The 18705-nt window shown below is 33.4% G+C and overlaps 1 protein-coding gene across 2 annotated transcripts; it reads right to left on the bottom strand.

Moving 5' to 3' along the window:
- Positions 1 to 2209: 2209 nt before the first annotated feature.
- Positions 2210 to 18705, bottom strand: LOC126738100 (protein lethal(2)denticleless). Of its 2 annotated transcripts, none has more exons than XM_050443248.1 (9): positions 18494 to 18705; positions 18174 to 18360; positions 13178 to 13386; positions 12963 to 13121; positions 11566 to 11766; positions 11276 to 11511; positions 10903 to 11066; positions 10523 to 10842; positions 2210 to 7799 (listed from the first exon to the last, which is right to left on the bottom strand). In XM_050443248.1, exons 1-9 carry the CDS (start codon positions 18540 to 18542, stop codon positions 7399 to 7401), a joined length of 1926 nt encoding a protein of 641 aa, XP_050299205.1. In that variant the 5' UTR covers positions 18543 to 18705; the 3' UTR covers positions 2210 to 7398. The 2 variants fall into 2 exon arrangements, with proteins under 2 accessions (XP_050299205.1, XP_050299207.1); XM_050443250.1 differs by having other exon boundaries at positions 18174 to 18389; positions 18494 to 18683.

The raw sequence follows: 18705 nt of genomic DNA, 5'->3' as shown, positions 1-18705 counted from the left end.
CGATGGTGGTTGTTGACCATCTTTCTTCTCTGCCCGCTGACAATGTTTGCAGTCCTCTGGAGGGTCTTATCTGCATAGGGTATCTACATTTCCATGACATCTCTCTAATCTCTGTTTGGTGTTCAGTGTCAAATTCAGACTCCTGTAACCTCTCTATCAGTTGGGACCAGGTACTTTCTCCCATAGACGTACTTGCAGAAGTACTCTCTCACTTTGACAACAGATAGCAACTCTCGGCGGGTGATGGAATATTTACCCTCTGCATTAGACAGCGTCTTGCTAAAACAGTAAAAGACTTTTTCTTCTTGGCTATCCTGGATTTGGGACAGCACGTTTTCTCTGTCCATATTGGTAGCGTCGGTGTCTGAGCTGCGTAACTTATGTTCGTCTTTGGGAACTGGCCAATCATTGACAGTCTCAGAACATATGCCTTGTTAACCGCAACTCCTCGACTGGAAACGACGTGATCCAGATACTGATAACTGATAGTACATTGGTTTCACCGTGTATGTATGTATTTCACTGGTATGGTGCTGTAGCAAGAAGACTTGGGCGATATTTACTGGGGCTTGCTTAATTGATAGAGATCAAAGACGATCGCCCTTTCGCATCGGCTGTATAAATATCTCTGCCCGCCAGGTCGTGGATTATGGTAGGCGTAGAAGACACGATAACTTGAACTTCATTTACTACGAATAAATATTGTTCATTCAAAACAGCTCTAACGTGGGTAGGATAGAAATTAGCTCTTTTGGCGGGAAAAATAAGATTAGGCAGCGTTGCCGTGGTTAATATAAAGAATCATTAGATAGAAATTAGATCCTTCGGCGGGAATGGAAGTAGCGCCTTTTGGACCCTGTTTTCTGTCTGATTTCTCAACCAAGGAGAAAAATTAAATTATTATTTAAAATTAAACTCTAAAGTTCTATAAAGTTCACTATCGTTAGTCTATAATGCCATACACCATGTTGCAGATTTTTATTTTTACTTTCATATTTCCGTCGTAAGTGTTTTTTTTTAAGACCACACTATAGTGTGTGTCATTGTATTTAAATGAGGTCTGATGATACCGTAATGCGTAACCCAACAAACAGACCCTAAATTTATGAGACTTAAATTTTTCGCCTTATACATCTAAGTCTCTTTGAAAATAATGGAATATTTGGACTAATTCCTCAAAATCATCCTCTCCTGGAGTCACTTGCCGGACACGAGCCTCTCTCTGCATGTGGTAGCGTCGAATTCAAGGGCCCCTGTTAGTGCCTCTACTAGCTTAGGTGGTGATGCTAGTTAGTACTAACGCCTGCCCCATTTTACTATCGTGCAGTCCATCCAAGAATGCTTGAACTGCCAAACGGTCCATGATCCTTTCCCGAACATCTAGATATGCCAGTCGAACCAAACGTGCAATATCAGCTTCAACCGTTTCAAACTGACGGTGATAAATATTCTATGTAGTACCATGTATGTGATTGAGGCAGTTTGAGACGAATCAGGCCAACAGATTCGGTATTGGCTCAACTTCGTTCTTGTTGTCCACGCTGGAAGGTGTACGGACCAGCCCATTGAGTGTTAACGTCCAAGGTTGCTACTTCTCAATCAATATTGCTTCATCAACGAAATAATCCGCTTTTCCAGAATTCCTTCTTTTAATTCCCGATTGTTTTTCAAAACTTTTTCTTCCAACCTGGCAGAATATTCTCTCAGCTCTTCCCCAATCTCACTTTTTAAGTTTGCGAGTGTGGCAGCGTTTTCTTCCACTTTTGAATAATTTTCTAATAATTTAGCTTCCACGTTGGCGGTCTTCCATTTACGCAGTTTTTTTTAGCACCTTAGCTTACAGACTTTACTATATTTGACCGAGATCGCTTCAAAAACAATGTTATCCGGTTCATCACCATCCTTCCCAATGTAGCGTATTTATTATTTATTTAGGTGTAAATTGAAACATTTGATACACAGAAATAGTTAACTAATTTACACACGTTACTAGAAATATTTACTTATACTGTATTTATTTACTACTATTTATTTCGCGCCAAGATTGAGAGTGGCCTCCTAACATATTAGCTATATTGTTCCGGAAGATTTGGTAACTTTCCACGTCTCCTCAGATGTCCCGAGTTGTGCTCCCCTATCGCTCTATCGAGATGGGCTAATACATTCGCGGCGGTTAAATCGTTTTAATAAAAACGATAATAAAAATGCGTTATAAAAAAAAATTAAATAATTTTTTTTAATACCTAAAATCGTTACATATCAGTCAAAAGTATACCGTAAAAAATATTAAATTAAACAAACTAATAAGAAGGAACAAGGCATGGTTTAAGCTTAACACTATTTACAGTAATAATATACATATTTACAAAAAACGCTATACGAACAATCGAATTGAGAACTAACGTGTTTCATTTGGTTTAAATCTGAATAATTCCTAGAGCGACTTCATCACAATCAAACGTGCGCCCTCAGAATTACCGGTAAAAAATTTCTTTTTTAAAAATCCTGCCTTAAGAAAGCATCATAATTGGGTAATATTACATACGAAGCGTATAAATACAAAATCAGACATATGACATTTTCCAAAAAAAATTGTTAAAGATGGATTACATGAGAAAACTTTCCTAGGAATATGATTGTTTTAGGTACATAAGGTTTCAACTACATAATTTAGGTACATAAATAGGCATTTTAAAGCCTTTATTCATAATTTGAATCTAGATTCAGAGTTAAAACGTGAGACAATAAGGTGTATAAAATAATATTTAACTTAGTTTTAAAATATATCAGCTGGAAAAAATGCTTTTAAGATTTTAAGTAAAATAGTTTTGTGGTGCGTAACGATATTGCCAGTGGCGTTGCTATTGAACCAAGTCCAGCAGACAAGGGTTGAAATAGACTGGTTAGTAAGCAGGAATGGAAAAGAGAGAAGGCCAAAATAAAAAGGCATTTGTACTTAAGATGCTGGTGAGGCTGTGGCAACATTTTTTGATTTTAGGTATTCACGTAAGCGCGCTCCTGAATTTTCGACATTTTGAATAAAACAAAAAAACTTTAATGTTCGTTGCCGACTATATGACTGAAATACGAAAAGGAAGGTAATGAAAAGTTTTATCATGAGGCATCCAAATCATAGCAAGATATGTTGTTATTGAAGCACTGCGTAGCGAATAAACCAGAAATGTCTGTTACCAAAATTAAATAAAATTTTCTAAATAAACCAAAGACAGTCAGTGTCATAATTATTACTTCAAGGGGACAAATTTCTATTTATAAAAAGACATTTGTAGCTATACCGGGTGTTGGAAAAAATCGAATTAAAAGAAGAGGAGGTAAATGTTTCAGAAAAATCAGCCCATATAGAATTTAATAGTCAAGAAAAAAACAGTTATTAGAAGATTCTTACCTTACGGAATTATAATTGAAAAGTGGACTCACATTTAAAAGACAAAGTGTTTTTTTTTTCAGACATTTTTTTGTACACCATTATCTTTATCACCCAAAGTTGAAGTTTGTCCAAGATATAGAAAATTAAAAAAATCAACGATTCACAAGGAAAACTAAAGGCTATTACAAAACAGTGTGTGCACAATCCACGTAGTTTATGTACGCGCAACTAAGTTTATGACTTATTATGAGATTCAATTCCCAGAATTGCAATATTTTCTTTTGAATGCCAAAAATTTCAGACCAATCTTGTTATTTCAGTATGCAGATAAACGTCTGCAATTTTACTGTAGTAAGTGGACATTCCAAGTCCAGTTTTAAACCTGAAACAGTAACGTCGTTTATACGGACAGAGTGATCGTCAAAGAGTTCGAATGAGATAGTTGCCGCCATTTTTAATACACTCAAACATTTTAGTTTTAATCAAGAGATCGAACGAATAGATGTATAAGATGGGTGTGGGGGGCAAAGTAAGAATAGGCCAAAGTTGGTATGATTTAATATTGTCTGCAAATTTTTCTCTCTTTCACAATGTGAAATGTGTAGAACTTGTATTTCCCATTGTCGGGCATTCTTTTCTCCCGTTCGCCGAGTATTTGCTCAGATAAAAGAAATGTATCACTATTATTGAATTAGAAACCTACATTAATATTATAAAATTTTACTCCACAGTCTTAATCATGGTTGAAGATTATTCAGTTTTTTATTGGAGGACTGAAGAACAAAAAATGGTTAAAGCTCCCGCATCCTGACATTTTCGGTTTTAACGAAAGAAAAGATTAATATTTTTAAAAAACTTTTGGTTTTGGTTCTACCATTTTATAAAAGTAACATTCGAATTCCAAGAGTCTCTGTAAAAGGAGAAAAAAAATCTCAAATTAATTTACAATCATTAAGAGTAAGCAGAATCTTGAAAACCTGACAAAAAACATATCTGCTTTATTAGCTAAGCACTATGAGAAAGATTGGACGGCTAAAGAACATCTTAATTTTTTTTGAAAAATGCTTTTGAATTAGAAAACCCTCATAAGGTAGATCATCCCAGGGATCCTAAAGAATATAATATGAGGCGTTTAGAGCAAAAGTGGGCCAAGCCACATTTTTAAAAAAGTTGAGTTAACAGCAAAAATGGCCTACAAATATATCGAATTTTTATTATGCAATACCGGCCCAAGCCTATTTCGACCATTTACCGCAAGATGTCACATAAATCCACTTTTGCGTACATAGCACGTTCATATTTGCTGGAGCAAGACTGGCCCAACCCATTGTGGGCCGCTTTAGTATTCAGTGACGTTGAGAATATTTTGACCACGTGTTTGTAATTTTGATAGCATACTTTTTGTTCGAAAAGTAGTTTTTTTTTCAAATAAAATGCAAAGAAATATGTCTGGTTGTGACGAAGATCGCTTTGGTAAGTAACCTATAATTAAATTTTATTTGCACATTTGCAGTTAAAGTTGAAATAATATGTATTTTGAGGTTATGAAAATACTGTGTTTCGGTGATCCGGGTTTGGGCCACTTTTGCATTTACATTTTTTTTGTTACAGATATAGAAGAACCTTTTCAGGATTCAGGTTCTGAATTCGAAAATCAATACCAGTTAATAAAACTTCTCTGGAAAAAGTCACTGCTGTGAAAAGTTTTATTAATAAATTACCAGCTTATGAGTCCCATTATTTATTAAAAAAAAGTCCAAATGTCAAGTATCTTTCTGCAGAACTAGACCTAACCAAAATGTACAATTTGTATAAAAATGAAACTGAACAACCCGTTTCATTGTTTGTTTTTCGTCAAATATTTAAAAATGATTTTAATTTAAAGTTTCACGCGCCATTATTCGATAGTTGTCGCAAATGTGATGCTTTCAATATTAGAATTAAAGCAGCTATGGCAGATGGCTAAGAAAGTGAGGCAATTAAAGCAGAACCAGAGCTGCATCAGAGGAAAGCTGAAGCTGCTAGACAAGGCATGAGAAACGATGCTGAAGCTGCAAAATCGGACAATGACCTTACCGTAATTTCATTTGACTTAATGAAAACATTGGCAACGCCGATCATTTCAACAGGAGTTGCGTACTACAAAAGGCAATTTTGGACGTTTTGTTTTGGGATTCATGATCTTCAAACTCGCGTAGTACACATTATGTACATGTGGGACGAGAGTGTTGCATCTCGGGGTCCTCGGGAAATTGGTTCCTGTATTGCACACTACATTAAGAACTTTGTTACCACAAGAAAGCTAATAATGTACAGCGATCAGTGCGGTGGTCAAAATAGGAATTTCAAAATGGCTGCCCTTTGTACATACATTGTATTATCCAGCGATTACACAGTTAAGAACATTAACCATAAATTTTTAGTTTCTGGTCACTCCTACCTTCCAAATGATCAGGACTTTGGATTAGTCGAAAAAAACAAAAAACACTATAAAAATATTTTTGTTCCCAATGATTGGATGCAAGTGGTTCTATTATATATATAGAAGCCAGGAAAACAAATCTGTTCAAAGTAGTAGTTATGACATCCAGCGACTTTTTTTCAACAAAAGAACTAGAAAAGGCATTAACGAATCGTAAAAAAGCTGATGAAAAAGGACAATGTCTGCGAATACAGTGGCTTCGGTATGATAAAGAAAAACCTGAAGTTATCCAATTTAAATATTCCAATAACGAAAATGTTTTATTTAACGAAGTTAATGTAAAAAAACGGGACAACCAAACTTTCCATGACATGGCCAGACTTCTTCCTCTGTTCGAGGGACCTAAGCCCATACAAGAAAAGAAATACCAAGACTTGTTATCTTTGCTTGATTATATGCCACCAGTAAACCATGAATTTTATCGTCAACTGGTTTACAATGCACGTGTTGAAGAAGACGAATTTTTTTGAAAATCATGAGGAAGAAGAAAATGATTAATAAGAGTTTACGTTGAGTTTTGTTTAAAAATGTCTTATCGTTTACCTAAAAATAAATTATTTTGCTTTAGTAATTCATTTTTAGTCTCAAGTCAGTAAAAAAAAGGTTATGCAAAAGTGGCCCAAGCCACATACAAAATCTTATTTTTCAAAATAAAAAATTCCAAAAACTATGTTATTCCACCACTTACCTAAATAAAAATAAATTAAGAAATTCTTACAATCGCCTCTAATAATTTCATAATTAATCTTCAAAAAATTTCATTATTTTCATTTGCGAATTTCTCCATAAAAAATATTTTTGGCTTAGGTCACTTTTGCTCTAAACGCCTCATATTATCTCTGATAATGAAGATAATGATTTAAGAATTTAATTTTGTTTACTTGTTTAATAAAAGCATTAACTTTAAGTTTTTTTTTTTAATTTTATCACAAAGCCTTATTTGTGCTTGCATAGAATTTTATAAAAATGAAAAAAACTTTTTTTTGACCTTTTTTTGTAGTAAGTAAAAAAAGTTCAAGTATTGTACTTGAAGAAACTGCATAGCAATTATAGAAAATTAGATGCGAAAGCAGATATTTGCTAGTCCCAGGTGCAAAACCAGATATCTATTTTTTTCCAGAGAATATCATGATGAAACGTTAATTTCTATCAAAGCTTTGAATATTTTGGCAAAACGGAAAGTTTATTAGGTTAAAACTCTAATTTTGGCATGTTTGTCTCTTTTTACTCAAAACTTACTTGATTTTGCAGTTATATGCTTCATATACAGTCTGTACACGTTAAGATGTAATAACATCCATACAATTTTATGTTATGATGAATTTTAATTATGCTCGTTGCTAGGTATGTTTTTGAAGCCCGCATTTAGGGAATAGAAACCTTTACTAAAACGACTATCAATCAAGACCGAAATTACGGATTAAAAATCATCTTAAGTAAGCCGATTTTCAGTAATATGAGGCTCAGAAAAATCCTCTTAAAAAAAAAAACAACCGGATTTTCTTGTAAAAATGTTTGCACCGCAATTTCATTGACTAGCTTGTTCTCCACTTGCCGCATTTCCTCCGCCTATTCCCGACCCGCACTTGCCCCCGCTGCTGTTCCTGACTTTAAAAAAGCGTAACAGTGGACTTTGACCCGCGTTCGGCCACGCCTTTCGACTACTTCTGGGCGTGACGGGTGCAAATCCCGCACCTCCAGGCTCGATTTTCGGCTGTTTAGGGGGCGTAGTCGGCCCATAACTTTGTTCGAGCATTTGTTGTCGCAGGTGACGTTCGACGCGCATGCGCGTCAACCAGTCCTGAGATTTGCGTTTGGGCGGGGAGTAGTTCAGGTGGGGAGCGGTACCGTCAACGTTGAAATTAGGCAGGTTCAGTGTGGGTGAGGTGGGGGGATGGTTTTGGGGCTCGTTTGACGTTTTAAATGATTCTGAAATAAAAATTTTATAAGGAATTAGTATTATGATAAAAGAGATTAATAATTAGTCTAAAAAAAGGAATGAACCATGTATGTTTTTGCCGTTATTTTTTACCGAAAAAACGAAACGCGAGACAGATTAACCTGCCAAATTAATAATATAATAAAACAAAGTTTACAAGAAAAATTAAGTTTGATATCTAGTTGTGAGGTGTTTTAGATATAAAATAACAAAAATAATAAAATAAGTAAATCCAAAAGCCAAATAATGCTTAGTAATAATCTTTATTAAATAAAACCAAAAAAAGATAGATAAATAATTTCTCTAAATCACTAAAATAAAACATCTCACTGATTAATATCATAAAGGCACCTGTATTTTGGTTTCTTCCACTACCTATTTTATTTTTATAAACCCACAAAATAAATTTAAAGATTCTGGTATAAACATCTCACAATCTTCAAGATCTTACTTAGGAAAACAAGATTTTATATGATTTTCTAAAAATTGCTAAGGAAAATCAGTTTCCTGCCAGGATATCTTACAACAAATTAATTATCAACAGAGATGAGTAGCTGTCAAAAATTAAAAGGTCTCGACTAAGGACCTTTTTTAGAGCCGATTATTTGACAAAGTGATTTTATTTACAAGCACTAGTGCTTCTCCAACTATCGACAAAAGTTTTGTAGAAGTTTATAAGGTGAAGAGTCGAAAAGAAGAAGCAGAGCTTGTGAATTTGATTAACGACAACACGTTGAAATCCCTAACCAATGAGTAACCAGAACTGTGGCGACAGTGTAATAAAATAGCTTAAACTAGGTCACCTAGCTTACAATCTGCACACGTTGATGACTTTCAAGGTCTTGTTGAGAATAATGATTTTGATCTCATGGGTGTAAGTAAAACATGGTTAAGAAATTCAATGTCTAGAGAACTATTACAAAAAATCAGTTAGAACCATCTAATAGGCAGGAAAGGGGAGACCTAATAATTAGTATTTAAAATACCAAACACACCAAACACAAACTACTTAGAATTTTTTAATAACTTAGAATCCACGTTTCCTAACATTACACCTACTGCTCAGCATATTTTTTGCCTTGGCGACTTTAATGTTTATTTCCTTAATATTAAATTCCTGATGTTAGATGGTAAGTTTTGACATTTTTCGAGCACTTTGTACCAAATGATAGAATCCCCAACCAGGGTTGGTACTTACTCCATGTCCCTCCTTGATTATATGGACGTTGAAGTCTTGGTAAGAGAAAAGAAATTTGTTTTTATCGATTTCGGAAAATTCCAAGAATTCTAATCAATATAATATCACCATATAGTATCAATATAATAAGATCTTTAAATTTACCACCATGTCACCATATTGCCTTTTGTAATACACATAGTGAATTTCTGCACAAAAAAAACTACCCTAGTTTAAGGATCAACATAAATATCAAGACAAAATTGGTCATCAGTGGATAACTACATCCTGATGCTGCGCTACAGATTGATACTAAAAATATAGACAGAGTTACCCAGTTTAAGTACCTTGCACATTATAACACCGAACATCTTAATTCAGATAGAGAAATAAAGTGTAGAAAATAGACAGGTAGACAACATTCAAAAAAATTAAACCACCATTCTGAAGTGATGCCCCAGAGAATAATAAAATCCTACCTATGATCAGTGTTACGGCACGAGGCAGAGATCTGGACAATCAAAGCCGCGACACTTAATCAGTTAGAAGTGTTCGACATGTGGTTACACCGGCAAATTTTAAGAATACACTGGACAGCTATGCAGACCAACAAAATGGTACTAAAAAGGGTGGCCGACGCAACACGTATACTAGTAAATTCAGTAAAGTGCAGGAAAATCTTGGACATGTCTTCAAAGGAGATCCAGAATCCTACAACTGATCATGATGGGAAATGTGGAAGGACATAGAGGAGGGAGAAGGAAGCACACTTTAAAGAAATATCAAAAAACTTGAGACCCATAATGGCTTAGATTTAATAGAGCATATTAGAAGGTGCCTTGAAATTAATGTTTTAACATCGACATTATCCTAATAAAAAAAAAATATATATATATAATTAAGTGCAAACTTATCATTCCAGCTCAACGTACTGAATTTTTTGCACGATTGGTTTCCTACTTAATAGCGAAGTCTTTAAATGCCCTGTCTGCCATCAGGGAGGTCATTCAAAAATTAGGAAATGAATTTCGAATGTGTGTGCAGGATTTCAATATGGTTTAACATTTTTGTTTTATTTTTTGACGCACATTGTAGTGAGTTATTTTACTATTTATTATAAACGTTATCAAATTTCATTCTTATTTTTTATTTTGTTTGCTTATTTTTGGTATTTATAGTGTGCTCGTTTTAGTGTGAACATATTTTAGAATTAGCTAAATTAACATTTAGGCATTCTTTGATTTTAGTCCTCTTTTGTTAAAATGATTGTTAAATAAATGTATACTATTTTATTATGTACAAATGAAGAGCTTTAGTACTATTATTAGTATTATTATATGTTAATACAGGTTGTTTCAAAAACATATTTCATTTTATATTAAATTTTATGGGAAGTAAAAATATAGGGAAGCATAAAGTACTTATTTTAATGAGAGTCGAGGACTTTAAGCACCACCATTACTCTCATATTTTTTATATTATTTTCGCTAAGAACTATTTTTTCCCATTATAAAGAAATAGCTAAAAATCACTTACCAAGTGCTTTATTTAGAGACTTCAAACTCATCCGATCGACATCTTCTGTCGGTCGCTCTAACACCGCAAAAGATCCCGCGCCATTGTCGACTATTTCCCGAAAGTTCCGACTGATTTGGGCGAATAAACGACGCGGTCCAAACTCGGTGGTAATTTTTTTATTTTCACTCCACAACTCGGTTTCCGCTTTCCTTTTGTTCCTATTCGCGAAACAGTTTTCGCAAAATAACGGCGACTCCGTAGGATTCTGACAATTTTCGCACTGTTTTAATATCTTCTTATACGGGGAAGGTGGCTTCAACGGTAACAAAATTCGTTTCCTGAAAATTAACGAGCGCTTAAAATATGATGTGTGTGATGGTCTCATTTTAATCTCCAACCTGGTGGGTTTGGGTGGTATGGGCATGGGTAAAATTCCCGCTTTCCCTCTGATGTGATCCGAACAGTCTAAACCACACACGCTCCATACTTTGTATGTTAAATCGTCGCTGCACGTGAACAACACCGGGCTTAACTCGCTGTTGCACCACGTGACGCAAGTTACCTAAAGAAATTATATTTTATAAGTTTCAAATTTCTATGTAAAATCATTAGGTAGACAGCAACTATTACTTAAAACTAATGATCGCGAAAAGTCGTTGAAAATAATATTGGGATAAGAGACACCTCGTGGTTTGACTAATAAGGGAATTAAAATTAGGCAATAACCAAAAATTGGTGTATTTTTTAACAAAGAAAATATTATATTCTTACCTCCGCAGCATGCCCTACCAGCTTCACAATAGGCTTTGAATACTTCAAATTCCAAATGTACGCGTGCTCGTCGGTGCTACCGCTCACCAAATAACGTTCGTCTTTGGATAAAGCAGATTTAACATAGAAAGTACTATTTTGATGTCCAACGTAACTCATCACAGGCTCAGTATCGTACGTACCAACGTTGTAACAATAAATGGTATTATCCATACAATTTGCATATAATTTGAGTCCTAAAAATCCAATTTATAAAAAAAGATATTAACCTAAATATAAGCAAAATTTACCTGCACTATCGATAATCAGATTACTAAAGCCATTTTTAGCGGTTTTTCCTGTGTATGGAATGGTATATTTAGGAAGGGGTTCCTTTTTATTTACCGTATAATGGCGCCTTAAATCCCAAATTTTTATCATTCCGTCACCGGCACCACAAGATATTAAGGAGTTTTCATTTTGAAATACCAGGCTAGTGACGCTCTTTATACCTGTAAGTTTTGAAAAAAATTGCATTAGTTTTACCCAAAATGTTTTATGTTTTTATCTGAAACTCTACTATAAGAATTATAATCCTGGTATATTTTTTTATTGTATTTTAATTTATTGCTACAAAAATGTTGTGTTTCTAACATTGACGAGGTTTGTATTTTAGCATACCCTGTTTTTAAGGGCTGACTAAATATTCTGATATTAGCACACGATTTACCTATATTTCTAATTAAAATAAAGAAAAACAATTCAATCGAAATACAACCAATGAAGAAAAAAGATGGAGACAAGAGACTAAGAAAGACAGAAATATGGTATAAAGAGTAAATAGTTTAAATGTACATAGATTTTTATCATTTGACGTTAGGAAGGAGTTATAGGATTTAGGTGCACGATACATTTTCAGTCGTCATAGATCTAGATCCGTATCTAATGTTAATGATGTGCCGTGGTTGACTAATTTTCGGAAAATAAAATATGGAGTTATAAATAAACAAACTTCGAACATTAAGTACCTTGGTTTTCTTGTAAGCGATTCTGTTAGGCATAAATGACCTTTATAGAGCATTACTGTAATATTTTTGTTTTGACACGTTTCAAAACAAGATGTGGCACTATCTTCTCAGAGGCACTAGAGCCTCCCCATACCACAATACAATATCATAATATAGATTCTTCCAAAAAATAGTAAAACATTAATAGTAACTTCTTATTTAAGTATTTTCTTGATTTGACTTTTTTATTGTGCGCACAATTACAACCTGTAACTTTACATTTTTCACTGTGAATTGTAATTAAATTATTTGATATACTATATTGCTAGAAGATAGAGAGAGTAATACTGTTAGAGAATGTACTGCTTACCAACTACTTGCTTACCAACTATTCATGTGCCATCTGCATAGTGATGACACATGAATTAATAGTTTTAGTCTTAATAAAGTACTTTTAAAATTGGTCAATTTTCAACTGGTTCAATTCTGATATTTATGCGCATATATAGTTATAGAATAATTGCTGTAAATGCTATTGCAATCGATAAAATGTTGAGTTTTGAATTAATTAAACATGTACAGTGATTTTCTGAAATTCCCAATGATACTTATCTTAACTTCCATCTGGTAGGCTAAACACAAATAGCACATAAAACCAAAATAGAAAACAAACATAGGGTAAATAAAAACAAAACACTTACCAGAACTGGCCATCATGGCATTATACTTTTTCTTATTTTTACTAGGAGTGTTTACATCTTTGCCCGCATGGGAATTCATTATGGTACAGTCAGCTTTACCTATAAAACTATTTAAATCTGTCCTGGTGTCCCATAGAATAATATTACCATCTCTACTTCCTAAAATATTTTTGTTTATACAAAATTTGCTTTAAAAATATTGATACCCAACTAACCTGAAGCAAAAACACTGGAATCATCCTTTCGAAAATTGACAGTCTTCACAGATCGAGTATGGCCACAAAACATTCGTACCTCCCTAAAATCTCCATCTCCAAAATCATACAATTTACAAGTATGGTCTCCAGAAGCAGTCACAATTTGCATCTGGTCAAATTTCCATGCCAAGTCGAATATGGCATTATTGTGAGCATTTACTATGTGTCTGAAATAATTTTAATATTTTTATGCACAGATTTTTTAGTAATAATTAATAATGCTATAAAAAACAAACATTAAATATTGACCAAACGAATGTATGTTTTTTCTTCCCAAATCTTAGGCATATGCCCAAAGTAAACATTGGCTCTTTACAGAATCTCCATTAATTAACTGTGCTCGACATCCTCTTTTATATTTGAGAAGGTTACCTTTAACATAATAGGGGAGGTTTCCAATAAGTTAAAAAAAAATGAAAACCTATGAACTAACAGTATCATTACTCAAAATTATTAAAAATTTAATTATTTATCCTTTTACAAAGTTGATAATCTCATGTCTTGCAGAGAGGTGGTCATTCCAACAGAACTGAACCTATAATAAATCCAATTTTTAAATCAGGGGACAGAGAAGATAACTATAGGCCAATAAGTGTTTTACCAGTAATATCTAAGGTCCTTCCATGGTAAAACAAATGATTGCCTCATCCATCCCAAATAGCTATTGCCAAGTGTTGGTGAATTCTATGCATCCAGATTGCAAGCAGTGAAAAAATTATTATCCAACAACACTAAGTTTCCTGGTTGTGAACTTTAAAAATTTCAATATTTTTAAGTTTTTTTAGCAATTATGCTTTTTTTTAGCAAATTTATTTCTTAGCTATAAGGGTACATTAGGTACTAGTAGTATTGTTAGATATATTTAAGGGTGGTCCAATTTTTGTTAAAATAAACTATTATTACAAAATATATCATATTAATTTAATATTCTGCATATTACTCACGAGTCCTTCGTTTTGTTTTGCAAAAAAAAATAATGTAATGATATTGGCAGCACCGCAGACGCTAAAAATACTACAATATAAATAATTAAACTATGCTTTTTACATGGCTGCAACAGTATTAGATTGAGGAAAAAATCTCAAGAATTTATGAGGTTCTGTGACTCCTCAAACTTTAAAGTCATGTCTCTCACTTGTAAAGTCATCATTTTCACTCTGCAATATCTTATGCCATTTTAGTGAAGGTTGTATATATTGCAAATATTAAATCTCATTTTATTTATTTATTCCTTTGTTATATCTATTAACAGCTATGAAGCCACTTACAGATACTGACTTAAGATAACATAAAATTTACTTAAAAGGTCCCTGACATACTCACTTTAACACTTAGCTCCCTGGTGGTTCTAATAATAAATTCAAAGATTTTTGGGGATTTGTTACTTTAGATAGAATGTATTCAGGGAATCAAAGTGTGGGGTTAAAAATTATATAAAAATAAAATAAAAATACCTGCACAAATTATGTTCTCAAATGTCATTTCAAATACAAATAGTTTATTAGTGCTTACAATACCAAAAGTACATACACAAGTCAAAAAAGAAATATATATCATAGATTGCTAAAATAAGTTAGAATTAAACTTAAATACTAAAAAGTCAATAGTACATAAAACTAAATGGAAAATAAATTCTTAAGATTTCTATATTAGAGCTTTGCAACACAGTAAAATCTTAAAAAACATGAGAGAAAATTAGGACAGTACAGAATTAAAATTTGACTGAAAATATACCTGATGAACCAGTATATTCTCGACGTGTCTACTAAACTGACTCAGGAACAAGTTCCTTGTACTAACAGGAAGCTGACTAAAGAAATGTATCGCCAAATCCCCAATGCCATCCCTGCATTATAATAGACTCTAACGCCTCAAATGCTTGCTGTACCCTTTATGATACACTCCAAGGCATTTTTGTTTCAACTACACCCCTTAAGAAACAAAGACGACTTTTTCCTCCTTGGTTTACCAAGAATATAATAAATAATATTATTAAGAAGGAAAAAGCCTTTAGAGACTTTAAATCTCATCACACTCATTCTTATTACTCCAGATAAACCAAATCATGTTAGGGGCAAGCAGAAGAAATTATACTGATCTTATGATCCATCAATTTTTTGGTCATTTGTTCATAGTAAAAAGGGTACAACACGGTTTCCTGCATCTATGAGGGACTCATTTGGGTTCATATGAAGGCCCAGAAGAAGAAATTGTGTCAGCCTTTGCCCGTTTTTTTAGGAACGTGTACAGGGACACTAAATCATTACATCAGAAACACTATAACAGAACACTCGTAACATGAGACTCTGACTATGCCCATATTAGCCCCACTATGACCACAGATGACATTATTAGTGCTGGTAGATCTCCGAAAAATAAAATTACCGCAGGTTCCGACGGGATCCCTAGCTTTGACGTTAAGGATTGTGTGCAGGTACTATCATTACTACTAAGTCATATATTCAATCTAATAATCGATACTGGCACATTACCTGAAATGTGAAAGACCTCAGGAGCATGCCCTGTATTTAAGAAAGGTGACTTCAGTTTTATTTATTACTGACTTATCTCGAACCTATGCAAGTTCTCCAAATTATTTGAAACAATCCTCTACCGTGATATTGTTTTCAAAATTCGGTCTCGACTATCTATCGACCAGCATGGATTTTTCGTAGGTCAATCCTGCATTACTAATCTTTGTTGTTTTTCTCGGCAGGTGTGTGCGGCTATTAATGAAAAATTCCAACTAGATGCGATATACACAGATTTCAGCAAGGCTTTTGACCAGATTGACCAACAAATATTGATAACTAAATTGATGTGTATGTATGGATTTTCAGAGATTCTTATAAAGTTAATGGTTTCCTACCTGACAAACAGAAAATAATTTATACAGATTTGGGGATTTAGGTCTGTTAGTTTTACTCCAACCTCAGGGTACCCCAAGGTTCTAACCTGGGACCACTACTCTTCCTTTCATTTATTAAAGACGTCCTAAGTATCATTAATTGTCATAAATTGGCCTACGCAGATGATTTAAAAATTTTCTTCAAAAAATTGCAGCATAGTCTTAACTTGTTTAGGGAGTGGTGTGTTTTAAACAGACTCAATTTAAATGTATCTACATGCTTTGTTATGTCATACTATACAAATAAGAATCCCATATTTGACTACCAAATTAGTGATGCTTCCCTAATAAGAAAATCTGAAATTTCTGATCTGAGTATAGTGCTTGACAGGGAATTCACTTCTGTACTGCAAGTTGAGAATGTTGCCTCTGGTGCCTCAAGGATGTTAGGATTTGTCTTAAGAAATTGTAAGCTATTTAATAACTTCTCAGCGATTAAAACACTTTTTTTATAGTTTTGTCAGGTGAGGTTGAGTATGGCTCTTTAATTTGGAATCCCTACTATATTTGTCATGTGAATACTCTGGAGGCTTTTTGAAGGCATTTTTTTTAAATATTTGGCATATTGGGAGGATGTTAGATATCCCCAGATAAAGGTATAGACCACATTTTACTGTTTGTGTAAGATTTGGAGGAGTGCCCTTAGCTGAACAAGCTATTCAATCAGTTTTCTGTGAAAGGTCATTAACAACAAAATTCCCTTCCTTCTGGAACAATTATCTTTTCATGTACCCCAACTGAAAGCCAGACATAAGCCTGCTTTTGCTCCCGACCAAGCTAGATCAAATATTATGTTGCATGATCCCATTTTCATTATGTCCAAAAATTTTAATTTTTAGGGTGACAAACAATTATAGCTTATCGCAGCTTTTAAATATATGTAGAAATTCTCCCAATATATATTACCTAATTGTTATGTTCTATGCTCCAGCTGGAGGCTTGATTAAAATTTGTTTGGAAAGTTAGAGCAATTACCAAGTATTAATGTATTTAATTTTAATCTTTAGCTATTAAGTGATGCTTATTATATTTTATCCTATCTTTTGTAATGTACTTATAGGTTTAAATTTTTCCTTTAAGATAACTACACATTCTTTTTTGTATGCAATTGTAAATTGCTCTATATATTGTACTGAAATTGTAAATTGATTTTCCTTTAATTGGACATTGGCCTGTTAGAAATAAATGCTTATTATTATTATTATTATTATTATTATTATTATTATTATTACACAACTCCATATTAGCATTCCAGTGTAATTCTGAGTCTAGATACACTCCCAGAAATTTAACACTGATAACCCCACCTTCATGACTATTTCGAGTAGAAAAAGCAATGGTTTGTGTCTTTAATGCAAACAGGAGAAGTCTGTTTGCTGAAAACCACTGCTCAGCCCTCAAGAGTGCATCCCCCAACATCCCCCTTCCCATAGCACTACTTCTAGCTGGACAGGCAAGTGTGGTGTCATCAGCAAATAGGGAAAAGTGGGTATCAGGGGGAAGTCATTAATGTAAATTAGGAACAGCAAAGGTCCTAGGACTGACCCCTGTGGCACCCTAACACACACAAACAGCAATTGAGAGACATTATAGGCATGTGTAGAAAAAACAAGAGTACAGTATTCCTATAAAACTCTTTAGATCAACTCAGCTCAACTTGACTTAAAAAAAAGAATAGCCAGTTTTTACTAATTTTTAATTTAAAATTAAGTCTTAAGAAACTTAAAAGTGATATAATTTCAAACAGTTTAAATCATAAATTAACTACAGAAATATTTCAGTATGCAATTTCATAAAACTATGATTAAGCAAAGCATATTGCTCCTTTAGAAGATTTATGCTGATTACAGTTACATGTATTTTTGTGACTGTCATCATATTTTAATGTATCTACATAATTTAATGCATTTATATTAGAATTTAAGAATAAGTTTTAATTCCTACTCTCTGTTTAATTTAATTTCATGACAAGTTTTATATTTGTATTTCATGTTAAGACTTTTCAATCAGGCTTGTCTCAAAATATACACACCAATAAAGACTTACTTCTCATTAGTTTTGTAATCCATCACCACAAGTCTTCCATCCTCATTTGCCATGGCTACAAACTGTTCATTACCAACTTTTTGGGCACCTTTACAAGTAAAAATTGGGGTGTAAAATAGTGGCTGTTCTTCCACTTCCGTTTTGCAGTGTAACTTGTAGAATGTAGGGTCATAACAGGTCCATTTGGCTGTATAATGAATCCTTAGTTAATGAAGCCTTGTGAAATGTGTTTTGAGTAAATATAGGCTTATTAATGTTATTATATTACTTCTTTATTTCTACCATAAATTGCAAGTCACAAAATTAAACAGTCTACTTACAGAATCCGTACTGCCGATTTACGAATGCGTTTACGGCGTTAAAGGACATTGTTAACTCTTTATACTAGCAAAAATAATCTAAAATTATGTTATCTAAACCGGTCAATTGATAAATCGAGCATTCAAATGCTGTAAAGCTAGAAAATTTGTTGATCTTTCTAGAAAAGTGCGGGAAAACCGTTTCGTTTATTTACGTTTAGAGAAAAAGTCAA

Source organism: Anthonomus grandis, chromosome 7 (genome assembly GCF_022605725.1).
Source record: "Anthonomus grandis grandis chromosome 7, icAntGran1.3, whole genome shotgun sequence".
Taxonomy (NCBI): domain Eukaryota; kingdom Metazoa; phylum Arthropoda; class Insecta; order Coleoptera; family Curculionidae; genus Anthonomus; species Anthonomus grandis.
The sequence above is the reverse complement of the archived record's forward strand: the minus strand, read 5'-3'. Positions and strand labels throughout refer to the sequence as shown.